The sequence below is a fragment of the Patiria miniata genome, unplaced genomic scaffold (genome assembly GCF_015706575.1).
Source record: "Patiria miniata isolate m_02_andy unplaced genomic scaffold, ASM1570657v1 HiC_scaffold_3, whole genome shotgun sequence".
Lineage (NCBI taxonomy): Eukaryota > Metazoa > Echinodermata > Asteroidea > Valvatida > Asterinidae > Patiria > Patiria miniata.
Window position 1 is genome coordinate 21,260,307 of NW_024037069.1, and position 16,588 is coordinate 21,276,894.

At 39.1% G+C, this 16,588-nt stretch overlaps 2 protein-coding genes across 4 annotated transcripts in view; one reads left to right on the plus strand and one right to left on the minus strand.

The window, feature by feature from the left end:
- The window catches only part of LOC119736956 (calcium-transporting ATPase type 2C member 1-like), a 35,089-nt gene extending 23,620 nt beyond the window's left edge, over positions 1-11,469 (minus strand). Inside the window, exons 1-9 of one of the 3 annotated variants that reach the window (XM_038211000.1) lie at positions 11,171-11,469; positions 9,219-9,275; positions 8,654-8,884; positions 7,606-7,695; positions 6,416-6,451; positions 6,019-6,080; positions 5,708-5,816; positions 5,422-5,577; positions 5,218-5,286 (exon numbers count right to left, since the gene is read on the minus strand). In XM_038211000.1, coding sequence (XP_038066928.1) covers positions 5,218-5,286; positions 5,422-5,577; positions 5,708-5,816; positions 6,019-6,080; positions 6,416-6,451; positions 7,606-7,695; positions 8,654-8,884; positions 9,219-9,275; positions 11,171-11,314 — 954 coding nt within the window. In that variant the 5' untranslated portion in view covers positions 11,315-11,469. The remainder of the gene's footprint in view (positions 1-5,217; positions 5,287-5,421; positions 5,578-5,707; positions 5,817-6,018; positions 6,081-6,415; positions 6,452-7,605; positions 7,696-8,653; positions 8,885-9,218; positions 9,276-11,170) is intronic. The other 2 variants (XM_038211002.1, XM_038211001.1) reach the window with 2 other exon arrangements.
- A 103-nt stretch (positions 11,470-11,572) lies between these two features.
- On the plus strand, positions 11,573-16,464 carry LOC119736958 (origin recognition complex subunit 6-like). The gene is made up of 7 exons (XM_038211005.1): positions 11,573-11,741; positions 12,412-12,544; positions 13,274-13,437; positions 13,895-13,996; positions 14,364-14,476; positions 14,910-14,978; positions 15,181-16,464. The coding sequence occupies exons 1-7, from the start codon at positions 11,677-11,679 to the stop codon at positions 15,297-15,299; spliced, it is 765 nt and encodes a 254-aa protein (XP_038066933.1). The 5' UTR covers positions 11,573-11,676; the 3' UTR covers positions 15,300-16,464.
- Positions 16,465-16,588: the final 124 nt, after the last annotated feature.

Sequence of the window (16,588 nt, forward strand, 5' to 3'; positions counted from 1 at the left end):
AGACTGTTATACTTACTTTGTTTACTTTAGGATACCTTTAACGGTATTCTGTTTAATCAATAACACACAAAACTCGCATAGGGAAGACTTTTTTATATTCAAAATATGTCATATGATCAAGCTAAATGAGTTGTTTGTTAGGAATTTTTATTTGGAGATACAGGCTAAAATAAAATCACTTCATCAAATCACTTCATCACATCTCTTGGTGTTCCGACTTCCATAATTTTTTAACTAAAGATGGCATCAGCATGCGGTTTCACAGCAGTAATGCTGAGATTGTGCTCTTTTCAAATCTGTAATAAAAAATATTTTGACCAGGGTCGTCAAATGACTCGTGTCAGCTTGATCGCATCACATATACATTAGTTTAAATTTATGGCCAAATGTGGCAATAAAAAGTTTGAAGTTGGCCTCAAAAACTCCGGGTAGGTTGGGTTATCGTAAACATAATTTGTTTTTCTAGTGGAGCTGCTAAGCGAAAAATCTTGCACTTTGTGGTAAAAGCATGAAATTTGGCATGTGGGGTCAAAATGGGCTAAAAATCATTTTAAGATCGGGACCCATCCTGGATCTTGCCCACTTTGGGGGCGGAGCTTGATTTTTCAAAAAAGGGGGTGCAAACAATACAAACTCATGAAAACTGTATTTAACATCAAATTTCCTTGTTTTTTTACGCTTTGAAATAAACTTAGACATGAAATAAGACATTCTAGCATTCTAACACCTGTTAATTTTCCACCCATTTTGTGGGCGTGGTCTAAATGGTAAAAGAGGCCGTATATTTTAGCAGTTTTGTTCTAATATGGAAAACATCATTCAGTTTGGTGTTAAAATTCTGAAAATTGGCATGTCCAATTGAAATGGGCGAACATAATTTTTAGAGGTGAACGCATCTTGGATCTTGCCCATTTGGGGGGCGGAGCTTGATTTTTCAAAAAGGGGAGTGCAAAAAAAGAAAACTCAGAAAACTGTATTTTACATTCACTTTGTAAATTCTAACATTCTAACGTGTTATTTTCACCCTTTTGCGGGCGTGGCCTAAATATGTAAAGAGGCGGTACATTAGAGCAGCTTGATTCAAACGAGGGAAAATCATCATTTTTGCTGGTAAAAACACAACTTTTCCATCGGTTAACTTTGTTTACCATACACTGTAAAGATCAGTTTGAACGGTTGCAAGACTAATTGTTGCCCTTTAGGGGTGGAGCTACATTTTAAAGTAGGCGGCTATAAAAAAATCATATCTAAATTGTTATGATTGTCTACAAGTAACTTACACAGGGTGAGTCAAAAAAAGGAAACCCAAATGGCAGGACAAATTTTTTTAATGAAGTTCTGCATGTAGCACTATCAAAATCAAGATATGAAAGCCCAATTTATAAGCTTTGTTTTAGTACAAGAGTCATTCAAATCACTTATGTACTTTGCAAGTTACAGAATTTTAAACACAAACACCGTCTTAAAAGTTCTGTCAGCAAAACGAAAACAATTCACATATAGGGGGATGCGCTGGAATTGTTTTCGTTTTGCTGAAAGAACACACACCATTTTTTGTGATACGTGGACAGAACTTTAAAACAGTGGTTGTGTTTAAAATTCCGTAACTTGAAAAGTACATATGAGTGATTTGAATGATTCTTGTACTAAAAGAAAGCTTATGAATCGGCTTTCATATCCTAGATTTTGAAAGACTACATGCAAAACGTTATTAAGAAAATGGTCCCACCATTTGGGTTTCCTTTTTTTTTCACTCACCCTGTATACTTACAATGGCGGCATTTCCTAATTGTACATGTATTATAAACACTATGGGGATCACAAGGAGAGGGAGGGGAATTAGGGGCGGCCCAATGAAGGATTTCTTGAAAGTGCTCTTCTAATATGTTTAATATATATATATATATATAGGCATATAAACATGAAAATGTGCACAGAATATACGTCCATTCCTTGCAGTGTGTACTGTTGGATTTATATTAGATGGATGTTGGGACTTGGGGGAGTAATGTCTTACTGACTGAAAAGGAGGGCATACTGTTTCCACCTTGTCCTTCCGTGGGTGGGTGGGTGGGTGGGTGGGTGGGTGTGGGTGAGTTTGTCTTACATACGCAGTGTGGACTTCCGAACAAAAGACGTCCACATAATGTAGGTAGCACCGACGTTGTGTGGACTTACCCCACGTCCACACAGTGTTTCCCCATTTCTGGAAAACAGGTTTAGAGGCATTTTTGGGTTAGGTTTATCTGTAGCAGAATGAAGAGAAACACTAAAGGGAATCATAGAAAAAAAATTGGGTTGAAAGAGTTTTCACAGTTTGAGAAAAATGAGTTTTTTCACTGGTTTTTCTTAACTACACGAAAGCAATGGAAAGTCCACACTAGTCATGTGAAACAAGTATGGGTGTGTGTGTGTGTGTGTGTCCGGACAAATCTTGTCAGCGCGATAACTTGAGAAATACTTAAACATATGAACTTCAAATTTGGTTTGTGTATTGTTCTTGGCAATCCTAAGAAGCCTATTGCATTTGGGACCGAAAGGTCAAGGGTCAATGTCACAGTGGCTAAAACAAAAGAAATTTTGTCAGCGCGATAACTTGAGAAATACTTTACATGTGAACTTCAAATTTGGTTTGTGGATCGTTCTTGGTCATAGGCCTATCGCATTGGGGGTCGAAAGGTCAAGGGTCAAGGTCACAGTGGCTAAAACAATAGAAATCTTGTATTTATTCTGAGATCATAGGGATTAGGGATTAATTCATATAAAACCTACACGAACGTGTTTGCTTAATTTTCATTCATACAGATGCGAGTAAATGCTTCAAAATTGGAAGTAAAAGCAAATGCCATGTTTTATTCATACGAACATGGTATCATTTGTACTTTATTAACATATAATAAATGCTGTAGCTTTTGCGCAGAATTATTTGCTTTATAATTTCAAGGTTGCCCCAACCCAGCCTTGTGAATGACAAGTGCATATTTGAAATCTGAAGCATTTACTCCTTTATATTCATACGAAACATACAGATGGGAGTAATGCAAATGCCAGTTTTTATTCATACGAACTACCGGTACCGTATGGCATATTTGTACTTTTTCGCGATTAACATTAATAAATGCAGTAATTTTTGCGCAGAATTATGTGCTTTTATATTTTCAAGGTAGCCCCAACCCAACCTTGACATATGACAAGTAAATATTTAAAAATTGGAACATTTACTCCTTTTTATTCATAAGAAACGAAGTAAACGCTTATAGTGTAGCAAAAGCTTAAAGGTAAAAGTAATTATTTTCAGCATTTAGCAAACGGTTTTTAGTAAAAGTGTTTGCTTAATTTTCATTCATACAGATGCGAGTAAATGCTTCAAAATGGTAGCAAAAGCAAATGCCATGTTTTATTCATACGAACATGGTATCATTTGTACTTTATGAACTTTAATAAATGCAGTAATTTTTGTGCAGAAGTATTTTACTTTATAATTTCAAGGTTGCCCCAACCCAGCCTTGTAAATGACAACTGCATATTTGAAATCTGAAGCATTTACTCCTTTATATTCATACGAAACGAAGTAAACGATAAATAATTTTTTTCTGGTAATGAAACCAAGGATCCTCAAAAGTGCATGCCCCAGGCACTGTAGCTCGCAAACCCCCCCAAAAAAACGTAGAGAGAAGACAATGAGAAGAAATTACAGTTTTAGAGGTGGGAGGAAAACCCCAGAAGAATAGTCTGGGGAAAACCCACGGAATCAGGTAGGGACTGAAAACCCAATCCACATGTAGACCATGGGTGCCGATGCATCGTCACGTTTGATGCGCTTTTTTTGTATCTGCCCTCCAGCACGTGACCCTCCCCGGTGCCGCTTTCCGTTTCGGTTACGATAGTTTTATTTTCTGCAAACTTATAAACATGTAAAGCTTTACATTTTGCAGGCCATTTACTCAAGAGCAAATGGTTTTTAGTAAAAGTGTTTGCTTAATTTTCATTCATACAGATGCGAGTAAATGCTTTGAAAGTGGTAGAAAAAGCAAATGCCATGCTTTATTCATACAAACATATGGTATCATTTGTACTTTATGAACTTTAATAAATGCAGTAGTTTTTGCGCAGAATTATTTTGCTTCATAATTTCAAGGTTGCCCCAACCCAGTCTTGTAAATGACAAGTGCATATTTGAAATCTGAAGCATTTACTCCTTTTTATTCATACGAAACGAAGAAAATGATTATTAGGCCAAAAAAGGCTCTGGTTTCTGATATGCGTGCGCGTCGCCATAGCCATGCGCGTCGGCAATGTAAGATGATGTCTTTCAATGTAAGATGATGTCTCAAACCACCAAACTCACTGGTTCGACTGGAATCCTGCTGCTGCACAATTTTAACGTGTTATTTCTCATAAAGTTATTTCTCATGTCTAAGTTTATTTCAAGCATGAAGAACAAAGGAAAATGGATGTTAAATACAGTTTTTCTGAGTTTTTTTATTGTTTGCACTCCCCTTTTTGAAAAATCAAGCTCCGCCCCCCAAAATTGTGCAAGATCCAAGATGTGTTCACCTCTTAAAATTATTTTCAGCCCATTTTAACTGGACCTGCCAATTTTCAGGATTTTACTACCAAACCGAATAATGTTTTCCATGTTAGAACCAAACTGCTAATATATACCGCCTCTTTTGTACATTTAGGCCGCGCCCACAAAATGGGTGGAAACTAACTGGTGTTCGAATGCTAGAATGTTATATTTTATGTTTAAGTTTATTTCAAACCATAGAAAAACAAGGAAAATGGATGTTAAATACAGTTTTCATGAGTTTGTATTGTTTGCACCCCCTTTTAAAAAAAAATCAAGCTCCGCCCCCAAAATGGGCAAGATCCAGGATGGGTCCCGATGTTAAAATGAATTCTAGCCCATTGGGACCCCACCTGCCAAATTTCATGCTTTTACCACAAAGTGCACGATTTGGGCCAAAAATGGACCTAAGCAGCTCCACTATTCAGCCTGATAGTAGAGATGAACCCAATGCCAAAAGAAATGGCGGGCCTTTGCAAAACCCCCTGATATTTCCCTTCAGTATATAGCTACCAGGCACGCCATGTAGTCTACCCTGTAGCATAGGCAATGATGGGAATCCATGTGCTAATGGACATTTTTTTGCGCTCTCATCATTTGCAGATAAAAACCCTTGCATAGTCCAGATCGGCTTCTGTCTTACTCACCTCTTCTCCTTGCATCATCTTGAAGATGTCGCCAAACTGGGAGTTCTCTCCTGTTCCGATAACAATACCCTGCCAACAACACAAGAAAGGGGAGGGGTAATTTCACAAGACCAATTCTCCAAAATTTGAAACCTCTACAATGTGAATTCATGTATGTGTTCTTTCATGTGGCTTTCTGTAACTGTGACATGTCGCTGGTTTTACCTTTCCGTGACCACACCGGACCAGCGTCCCCATGTAGGCGATGTTTTTCCGGGTGGGCGTGTTGTTCCCTTTGGCGGATTTCATCATCTTAACGAACTTGTTGCTCGGTTTTGTCTCGCCGGTGAAACTAGACTCGTCTATGGCAAGATCAACAGCCTGAAATGAGATGGGAAAACTGGAATGGTTAAATTTTGGTGGGAAAAAAATGGGTTAGGAATAATATAAACAGTTTGCAATTTTTACTCCCAATTTGATAAAGTGACATTTGTCATTGGTTTGCGCCTACCTCAAAAAGTCTCATATCGGCTGGCACCCTGTCTCCTATAGTCAGATGTACTGTATCTCCTGGCACAAGATTGCGCCCTAAGAAACTAGACAGGTTCCCATCTCTCACACTGCAGTGAGAAGAAAAATGTTATTAACAAAATGAGAGACGACAACAGGAAAAAACTGAAACTGATTCATTTACTCACAACATGAAGATAATGAAGACTGACCAACATGTTTAAATTAAATTCATACGTGGATTTAAGTCACAACCACTTGTAATTTTTTTTAAGTTCAAAGGAAATTTGTATTTTTTGGCATCAAGCTTACCAATTGCAAGATGGCGGAACCAGTTTACTCAGTTTCTCCAGGGACTTCTCAGACTTGTATTCCTAAGAAGGAAAAACTAAAAATCAGCTTTTCACTTCAAATTTTTCACTCAGAATCTTAGGGCTGGACTAGCACCCCTTGAACAAGGACATTGACAAATTGGGGAACCGCCAACATAGGGCCAGATAGCTCAGTTGGTAGAGCACCGGAACGGCAATCCAGAGGTCGCAGGTTCAAACCCTGCTCCAGTCAATGACTTTGTTCAACTTTGAAAAAATAACCGAAGGAAAGGCATCTGTAACTCAAGACATATAAATAACATAAAAATGAATTCTCTGAAAGTTCAGATATTCGCTTCATTAAAACAGATTATTAAGAGGGTAAATGTTTAACTTACCTGTACAAATGCTACTGTCACGACAATCAAAATAGCCTGAAAGAGTAAAAGATTCAATATTGGGTAAGAAAGATTGTTTGTAATTTGGTGCTTCCTTTGGTCATGTTATTGAGTTGCATTCCTCCCCATAATTGCAATGTTGCTATTTGATAAAAATTGGGAATGAAACACAATTATAAAACTGACGCGTATTGAACTATGGATTTGTATGAATGTAATATCACAGCTGGCATACATTTCATTCATTCCATGCTTCTAACTCAAATCAATCTTTTTTTTAAACCAGAATTAACAGCTGAGTCAACAAATCCTACTCCTCACTTTTTGACTATTCCGTTGGAAATCCTATTATAAAACCCAATTGGTATGACATAAAGTCAGCGTTTTGAACTATGCCTACACTTGGACAATGACATTTAACTAAACATGCTAAATGCTTGTAACATTACATTTTTTTCTAGACTCGAACGGCCAGCCTGGTGTCCTCTGACTAACTGAGTCAGTAAGTGACTGAATCATTTACTTTAGTACACGTAATGCCCTATTGATGCTTTTGAGTCCACAGGGCTCCCAGCACTTTATGAAAACAAAACTCCCAGACTTTTCCCTGAAATTTCCCTGAGAAATTTCAAAAATTCCATAAGAAATATAGACACTTCAACAAGGATGTTGGGAAGTCAAGATGTGGTTGCAGCAAAGCAACTAAGATGCTCACAATATTCACACTGCATAAACACTTAAAAGCCACCATAGCCAGTCAGTCAATGGACACAACTTGGATACACGGCACAAGACGCACATTGCCAAACTGGCGAAAACCTCTTCCTTCTGGGTCACTGTCAAATTCCCAGAGTTTTCCATGATTTTTGATGTTTTTCCCACATTCCCTGAGTTTTCCTTGACTGGTTAAATGGAAAGTCATTTCTAAGGTTATCTCTGATTTTGGAAGTGGCCGGGAACATCAAACAGAATGTTTGTAACATGACTTTTTGATGGAACGCTAAGGGTCAGCCTATATTCTTCTGACTGACTGACTACCTCCCCGACTGACTCCCCGACAGACTCCCCGAATCACTCCCCACAATTAACACCTGCAACCATGGACGTTGGGTCCAGCTCATCAAGGAAAGGCTAGTTTTTTCTTTACATATTCAATTAAATATTTCATCTTTGAATGACATGCAACTCACCACAGTGATACTGACTGCGTCGTCATACTGACCCATGATAATAGACACCACGGCTGACGCTAACAGCAACAAGATCAGGGGATCCTTGAACTGTCAAATACAAATCAAACAAAAACCCTCTTATTAAATCAAATGAAATTTTGTAGAGTACCAAAAGCTTATCAAGTGCTCCACACATGTATGTGTAGAATCATGTCAACCAACAGAAATAATACAACAAAAACAGTTTTTCCAATAATGCCAAAGAAAGGACGCTCAAGTTGGGGGAAATGACATCATTTTTGTGTACTGTAGACTGTTTGCACTATAGACTGGTTGCACTACAGCCATCTTTGAGACGAGTGTTTTTGTTCAACAGAAATACACATGAGCAGACCTCTTGAGCATTCATTGTTAACAAATTAACATTTAAGAACACATACCTCCAACATGGCTGCTATATGCAATCAATCTATACATAGCTGAGTTCTAGGATTTCAAATTTCTTAGGTTTTACAGGGAGCCCCCCAGGGGTGGGCCGTCTGAGGAGTACGACCCCCCCCCCACGCATACAAAAACAAACACGCACACATTTGTTTATGGTGTAAATTGAGGATTTCCTATTGTTCCTCATCATCGATCCTTTGTTCATAATCATAACTTTTTTGCAACAGCTCCAATTGGTTTTGTAAAAAGTTTTCTAATCGAGGACATCCTCGATTTGACTCCTGTCCTCAATTACACAAGGATGTTTTACATGTGTGTCCTCGATTTACACCATAAACAAACCCACACAAACAAGAAGTTGTGTTATACCTAACTCCTGAGGTCAAGGCATTGTCTTTCCCTTTTTCCCTATAATATAACACTTTCCCATAGACTAAGCACACAAACTCACGATCGAGGACCATTTTTAACAAAAGACGAACTCTCATGGACAACAAAGAACCTGTTGTTCTCCTTTGTCTGTCCTTGGGGTGTATGTAATTCACCTACCCACACTTAAGGGCCTGCAGATGAGAATGGGGGTTATTTTTGTAATCATTACAGGGAGAATGCAAGCCATTACCTGATCCAGATACTTCCTCCACAGCGGCTCTTCCTTACTGATCTCAAAGTCATTGTGTCCGTGCACCTGTAGCCGCCTGACTGCCTCATCGGTGTGGAGGCCGTGCCTGGGGTCAGCCCCCAGACGGTAGATGACATCGTCAGCTGACTGCTCCGAGGCGGCTTGGGCAGTCAAGTATTGCATCCTGGCCTCCTCCTCCTCACCCTTTCTCTCCAGGGTTTCGGCAATCTTCTAAGAAAACAAACAGGTTACAACTTATTTGGGAAAGAATGTAGTATCCAGACGCCACTTCTTTGGTTGTGTACAAAGTCTACGGAGAGTCAAGTGCATTTTTGAAGTAATCCCTAAAACAGTTGGAAATGTTTCTCAGTCCCAGATTCATGTCTTTTCAACATTTTTTGCAAATGACTGACCTTCACTGAGATAATTTAAGATGCAAAAAGTGGCGTCAGGGTGCAACATTCTGTCTCTAATTGTTTAATATAAAAGGAACATGGTGTTTGTGCCCTTAGGTAAGACACTTAACTACAATTGCCTATCTCTACCCAGGAGTATAAATGGGTACCTGTGAGGGTCGAGGACCGATTGTGCGCTGATATCGGCTGTTGGGTGGTCTCATGGCCTGATGAATTGGGTAATAAATTGTTAAAGTGCTTTGAAATTGTTCACAGGATAGAAAGAGCAATATAAGCACTATGATTATTATTAAAAATTATTATTATAAATGTATAATTATATTATTTATATATCGAAAATAAGGTTGACAATAAGGTTTGAAAATTCCATTTTTTCCCCTGCTGCAGCAGACATCACAATTTTCGACACACGGGCACTCAAATCTCGGTGCTGAAACCTAAATATGTACCGACATTCAAATCGCGCTCGCGATGTGATCCTCTGGGGGGGGGGGGGGGGGTAGGGGGATTGGCTCCCCCCTAAGAAACTCGGTACATGCGTAGAGCAACTCATCATGAACATACCCAAGAAATTTCATGACTATAGGTCAAAGGGTTATGGAATTATGGCTAATTAATTATTCATATTTATGAATGGTAATTGTGCTCTGTGTACACTATGTTTACGGGAAAATTAGGAAAATTTTTCGCTACGCGGCAACCCTTGGTCCGATTTTTATGTTTTTGGTATCAAAAGATGCGAAAGGCTCAGGGCTAAAAAGTCATAGCTATGAGGCTATCGCGGAAAAAGTTGAGGGGATTCCGCCTCCCCCCCCCCCCCCCCCCGGCCCTTTTAGGGTTAAGTGAGATTACATTTGGTACGCATATTAATTTGGCAGATTTTCCCTATATCCACTGTAATAAGTATCTTTATTTGCATAATTGAAAGCAGCGGTGGCAGAATGGTTTTCAAACTGGGGGGGGGGGGGGGGGGGGGCATCACCCAAAAGAGGTACTTGCTCAGTATTTCTTTTGGGGGCACATCCGTGCTGAAATGTCGACACGTTTTTTTTTCACCTGACAGTTGGCCTCCGTAAAATCAAATAGTGTGGTGGGGAGGGGGGCGTTACAATCTTCCTAAAAATAGGGGGCGCAAGAATAGTTTTATGCAAACTACGCATTATGTGCCCATGTTTAGATTGCATTGTAAGGGTTTTGGGGCTTGGTTTTCATATTCCTCGTTCATATCAGAACTTTTGGGAAATGGTTACTGAAAACAAATTATCATAAATTTTAGGGCCAGTTTTGTTTTCATCTCGAGGGGGCACATGATTTATGCTCGAGGGGGCACATTTATGTCCGCAAGAGGGGCACTTTGGGCAAATCGGGGGGGGGGGGGGGAGTGCCATTTTGAGTGATGGCCATTCCATTTCCAATATGAATTTTTTTCTGGACTCACCTGTATAATGGATAAATGATGGAAAAAAAGGGTTAGGGATAATAAGTACAATTTTATACAGCGCTGTCAAAGTTTGCCAAATATCATTTTTGTCAAATTTGGCCATTTTCGGCAGAAATTGGACACAATTTGGCATTTTTAAATGTTCGTATCTCAAAAAGTACAAGACTTTTCGGTGATCTTGGTGTCATTTTGTATATATTGCAGAGCTGAATCCAAATATATAAGCAATTTAGTCAAATACACAACTTAAAAGAAATGTTGACATAGGCTATAGGCCCTATGCCACAAAATGTCCTCGTCCGATGTAAACAACCAGGTTTTTGGTCTTTTATCAGGAATGGTAATAAAGAGATTAAGATGTTAGGTTAGTTTCCTTTCAACCAGTTGTTTGAAATAGGATACATAAACAATCATAAATATGAAATTTTTAGGGATTTCAGGCCATAGGCATAGCCTAAATGCCCTTTAACTTTAAGTTTAAGTCACGTACACGTTCAAAGTCAAGGACAAGGTCAGGAAAAATGTTCAGAAGAATTTAGAAAAGAATATAAAGTGTAAATAAATGTTTAATGTTACGTGCTATGAATGATCATGATAAAAATATGATTAATATTGTTGATCACTTGATTTTATGGCAGTTGTTCTACATGCGGAAAATACCTTTCCTTTTTCTTGATCAGTAACCGGCGGGAGTGGTGGTTGAATTGTGTCAACTTTCACTTTTCGTTCGAGGTCGAGGACTTGTTGACTGAATGATGTGGCACGACCGCTGTCTTTTTTCTTTGTGTCAAGACCGGACATCATAATCTCACCATATCGTTACCATCCAACTATGGCTGCTTCTAAGGAATAATCGAAAACTAGTTTAAAGTGTGCCAAATACTTAAATTTGTGAGGTTCAATAAACAGTTAACCTACGCACGATCGGTGTCGCACGATCAGAACCGAGTCCACGGAGAAGTCGCCAACGATACACAGATTCTGGTACCTTAGAAAAAATCCTTTTCAAAAACGTAGAATTGTAAAGGGTTTCAGACCAGGAACGACAACTGTTGGAAGGCGCCATCTGTTGGCCAGCTAACGCCAGTGTTGCTTTGGCACGTGATTTAAAGCTCAGACATTTGGCGCGGTTATTTCATTGACCTGTTGACAAGTCGTTGTAAACAATGGACGCCACAGAGATCAAAACTTTGGCTTTGAAAATTGGAATTTCATCAAAAGATGTAATCAGGTAAACGTGATGTGGACAAATCTGTATTATGTTTTAACTTTGTAAAACACAAATATTTATCCGTATTTTTTTAGTGATCATGCTGATGGATTTTGATTGACAAAATGACCATGATGAATTAGCTTGAGTAACTCCAGCTGACATGCTCCATATTCATTCACATGTAACATGTGAATGAATATGGAGCATGTCAGCTGGAGTTACTCAAGCTAATGATGAATGACAAACTTAACCAACAATCTGTCAATCGTTCTTTCCATTGTAATGACCCTAGGCCCCCTAATTAAAATTAGTAATTTTGATCAATATTTTTGTAGAAAATACTTGATGTATATCTTGTGAATCTCTGGTTCAGGCATTCGCAATAAACACAGTACTTAATTGCCATCTTATGTCTGTACTTAAGACTAGTAATTGTCATCGTTTAATGACCAAAAAAAACTTATAGGTCCCCTCCCCCAATCAGGAGGACTAAGGAAAACTGCATAATATTAATCTACAAAATGTTTTGCAAAATTGCATGTTGATAAAAGTGGCAATTATCTGAATTTTTCTCCCCCATCAAGATTTAACATGTTTATCATTCCGGTGAATGATGTTCATATGACTGCTGCTCATCCTTTTTCAGTCTTTCTTTACAGTTATTCATTAATGTTTTAACCTTATTCAGAAAAGCCGAGGAGTTGCTGAGACTATGTGAAGTTCGGTGTGTGTCTGCAACGGCCCTTGGCCTAAACAGCACCTGCAAAGCAGTCATGTGCATTGAACTAGCAGCGACGTCAATGGACCAACCAATAGACAAAGTAAACATTTGTCGGTCCTGTATGCTTAGGAACACACCATTGTTTGAAAGCTCTCAAAATTGAATTTGTTTGTTGTCTTTTAATGTCATATCGTCACTCTTTGTAACCATCATCAGAGTATACAAAAATACCTTGAACACTAGGCCAAGTAAAGACAAAAATGTTTTTCGTTCAGACTGTCTGAAAAATGAAGGAGGAGTCCCAACCCCCTCCCCCCTCCCCCCGAAGATGGCCAATTTTCCAAGATGGCGGATGGAGTCTTCCATTTTCTCTACTCTTTTGCTGATAACTAATTGTGTCCAAATAGGCCGTAACTCATAAGACAATAGTATATTGAAAATACATTTGAAGAATACATGTATTCTGCAAATATATTTTTTTCAAAAGCAGGAGGGAAAAGGAAGAAAAGAAAATTCTTCTTTCTTATGTATCTGTATCATGTATCTGTATCATTATAGTCGGTAAAGCATCCCAGGGGAAACCTCACACCAACTTAGAGAGAAGACAATGAGAAGAAAGTACAGTTTTAGAGGTGGGAGGAAAAGCCCAGAAGATATTCTGGGGAAAACCCATGGAATCAGGTAGGGACTGAAAATCCAATCCACATATTGGCCCAGGCGGGATTCGAACCTGGGTCACAGCAGTGGAAGGCGAGGAAAGTACCGCTACGCCAACCTGACTCCCATTGCCCTTTTATCAAGAATGTTTTAATCCTGGATGTGTTTATAGAATGCCATTATCAGGAGTGCTGGAGTAACAAGGAAAGTCTACACAACGCTGTACAAGACGTTGGAGAACCTCCTTGAGATGAAACAAGATGTCAGTGTCAGAGACCTAGCTGTGCAGTTTGGCTGCCTGCCTGCTGTGAATCCAGCACTGGAGATCCTTGCAAGGTAACTATCATCTGGTTGTCAATTTGGGAATCCCAATAAGCCGCCAGTGAATTTCCACCAAAGGAAACTTTTGTTAGCTTTTAAGATTTCTTAATGTGTGACAGATAAACAGAAAGATGATTGCATGCATGTAAATGTTCTACATAACCCCCAAGGACCGACACGCAAAGGGAGAAGAACAGATCCTTTCAGTCCTTGGGAGTTCGGTCTTTTGTTGAAAACGGTCCTCTGTAGTAAGTTTGTGTGCTTAGTCTATAGGAGAGTGTTATATAACAAGGACAAAGCGAAACACAAAGCATTGTCCTCGAGAGTATAGTAAAACAAGAGCATGTGCCCTGGTTTTGCATGTGTGGTGCGAAGTTTGCACTACAAACTGTATTCTAAATTAATTTAAAAACCTGTGGCTTGACCACAGGTTATGAAATTCATTGTTACATGTACGTGATTTTTTTTTCAGGTACAGGAAAGAATTTGAGGGGAAAATGACAGAGTCAGCGAGAGAGGATGTCAACTTCAGCGGTCCGTTATTCACGACAGGCAGCCTATACACAGCATGCAGGTATGGCTTGGCAGTTTTCATTCATAAGAAATTCCAGAAATGTGAAGTGGTGAGAGAGGGAGTTGAAAGATAAACCCCATGAAAAAAGAAAATTATTTTGCAAACTGCTACCAAATCAAAAGTACAATTGAGTGCCATCCCAGACCGAAACACTCCAGAAGCCAACATTGTGTTGTTGGGAGAGGGCCAATATTTTAAGGGAATTTCATGACTTTGATTGAAATCTTGAAAAGTTGAAGGATTTGTTAACTTCAAGGATTACATCCTTCCCAAGCAATTTAGATTTGAATATTGAAAATTTGACGAAACTTTAGACCTTTATCCATCATCCCTCCAGTTTCCGAAATTTTCAAACGTTTTCCATCAGACATCTGAAAATCAAGGCGGAGAAGAGTAAATTCCTGTCAGTGGCCGGTGCGAGGCGATCCACATTCGACAGACTCTGCTCAGAGCTCGCAAAACATGCAACGGCAGTCATAGGTGAGTGAAGTGAAAAATGAAGTCTGTTCCAAGCCAACATGGCTCATCGTGAAATCGTTTATCTCCAGTTTCCTTGGCATGAGAATGTTTCTTATCTATTCCCCCTGGATGGGATGCCAGGCCATCGCATGTTACTCCCCAGTTAATGCCGGTAACCATTTATACTCGGTGGAGAGAGGCAAGTAGGGGTGAAGTAGCTTGACACAACGTATGGCCAGTGACTGGATTCGAACCCCGGACCCTCTGGTCCTGAGTCACAAGCTCTAACCACTGGGCCACATTGTCAAAAGGATTAAGGATTCTTCACCATTTATGCGAGTATTTCTTTGGGTGTACTGACAATATGGTGGGGAATTGTTTAGCCTTGGCAGAGGTTTGCGCTCTCTGAGTGCTTTCTAGTTTAATTGGTGTATAATTTTTTATAACCCTGCAGGTGACAGAAAGACAGGCAAATCTAAGAGACAAGGCCATTGGTTGGATGATCTGGAACGATCATTTGAAGGTATGCAGTGTTTCCTAATAAGTATATCAAATCCAGCTTCCCCCTGCAGAGGCGGAGCCAGGCAATTAAAAGGAGGAGACAAGAAGGCTAATACACGAGCTCTGGCCATTGATGTTGTATAATGAGTCAAGACAGGTTGAAATTTAAAAATAATAATTGTCATTTAAGTTTATGATTTCTTGTTTGAATTTTTTTTTTGCAGAAGAGTGTAGCCCACCAAAGAGGCAGCAAACGGCAAAGAGCATTTCCAACGGCAACAGTGACTACGAGGAGTGGAAGAGAAGAATTCTTGAAGGAACGAAGACAGACGCGAAGTCATGACAGCAGGAGGGATTAGTTTAAAAAAACTCTCAGGGTTTAGCCACTTCAGTTATGTGCTACGGGAATTTATTAACCCTAAAACCTTCCCAAATCCCCAAAAATCCTCTTTGCCAATTAAATGGAGGATTTTGCATGATTTAGCAGGATTGAAGATACATGGCAAAAGTGTGTTGCCGATTTCGGAGGATGCAATGTGTCAAGGTTTTGGGCCAGACCTTGTGTTGTATATGCTCAGCCGTGCATACATTTAGGTCCGAATTATGTTTGAAATCGTCTGTACTGCTCCAGGATGTCACTGGCTCTGCCTCAACATATCTACAGTGATTGCTGGAGGATTTTGCAGGATTGGGGCAGTGGTCACCCCTCCAAGGACCACATTAAAAAAATAACGGGGGATTTTGCAGGATATAGGCTTTATGTTATTTTTACATGGAGGCAGTTGGAGGACTTTGCAGAATTGAGGTTACATCCTAGCAAAATGCCTAGGGAGTTGGGGTTAAAATTTGGGAAAGAAATGTGTTGGTGGTGTACAATTCGTTTGGCAAATGTATTTGTTAAGCACAGAGGGCTTCTTTGGAACTCGGCTGAGAACAGAATTGTGCAAAAGACTTGCCAGGCAAACAAAAAATATTAACCAAATTTCATGCAAAGTATTGCTATTTTTACTGCTTCTTCACTGATTTTGCTGAGATTTAAATGTGCTTTGCCCTTCATTGAAACTGGCCATGCTTTAGTAAGCACGTTGTAAAATTAAGCCTTGACCATTTTTGCCAAATCAGCGGTGACTTTGCAATAATGATTTCAGATGAGAAAGTGACACTGTTGAATTCTTTGGAAGAAAGTTAATACACTTCAGTTTATTCTGTGAGAAGTACTGAATTATTGTCTACACAAGAATTTGTTTATATAGTAAGTACTCTTGATGGGCTGACATTTTTTGTGTTTGTTTTGATGGTTTAACTTTATAACCAGCAGTTGTTATGCTTGAATCAGTTGTTATGCATTTAATAAAATTGTACTTAAATCAAGAATGTTGCCTTATATTAAAGTTAACAAAATGTGGTAAATATGTTGGTACATGTATCTTCAAAATAACTTTTTTCAACTTGTCCCTTTTTTAATGATGAACTCAATTAAAATATGTTTTTGCTTTGTTTACAGTGATCAGCATGATTACTTTTTGTTTCATTACGTGAGTTTGTGCACATGTATGGCTTTACCCATGCTTTACCATAGAGGACGTACACACAAAAGGAGAACAAAAGATCAGCAAGTGGTCCTGGATGTGC

Excerpts from the sequence above, each read along its gene's own strand:
- LOC119736958 (XM_038211005.1), top strand. The coding sequence starts at position 11,677 with ATGGACGCCACAGAGATCAAAACTTTGGCTTTGAAAATTGGAATTTCA. Across the intron at positions 12,545-13,273 it reads TGGACCAACCAATAGACAAA|AATGCCATTATCAGGAGTGC; the intron begins GTAAACATTTGT and ends ATGTGTTTATAG. Across the intron at positions 13,438-13,894 it reads GCACTGGAGATCCTTGCAAG|GTACAGGAAAGAATTTGAGG; the intron begins GTAACTATCATC and ends TTTTTTTTTCAG.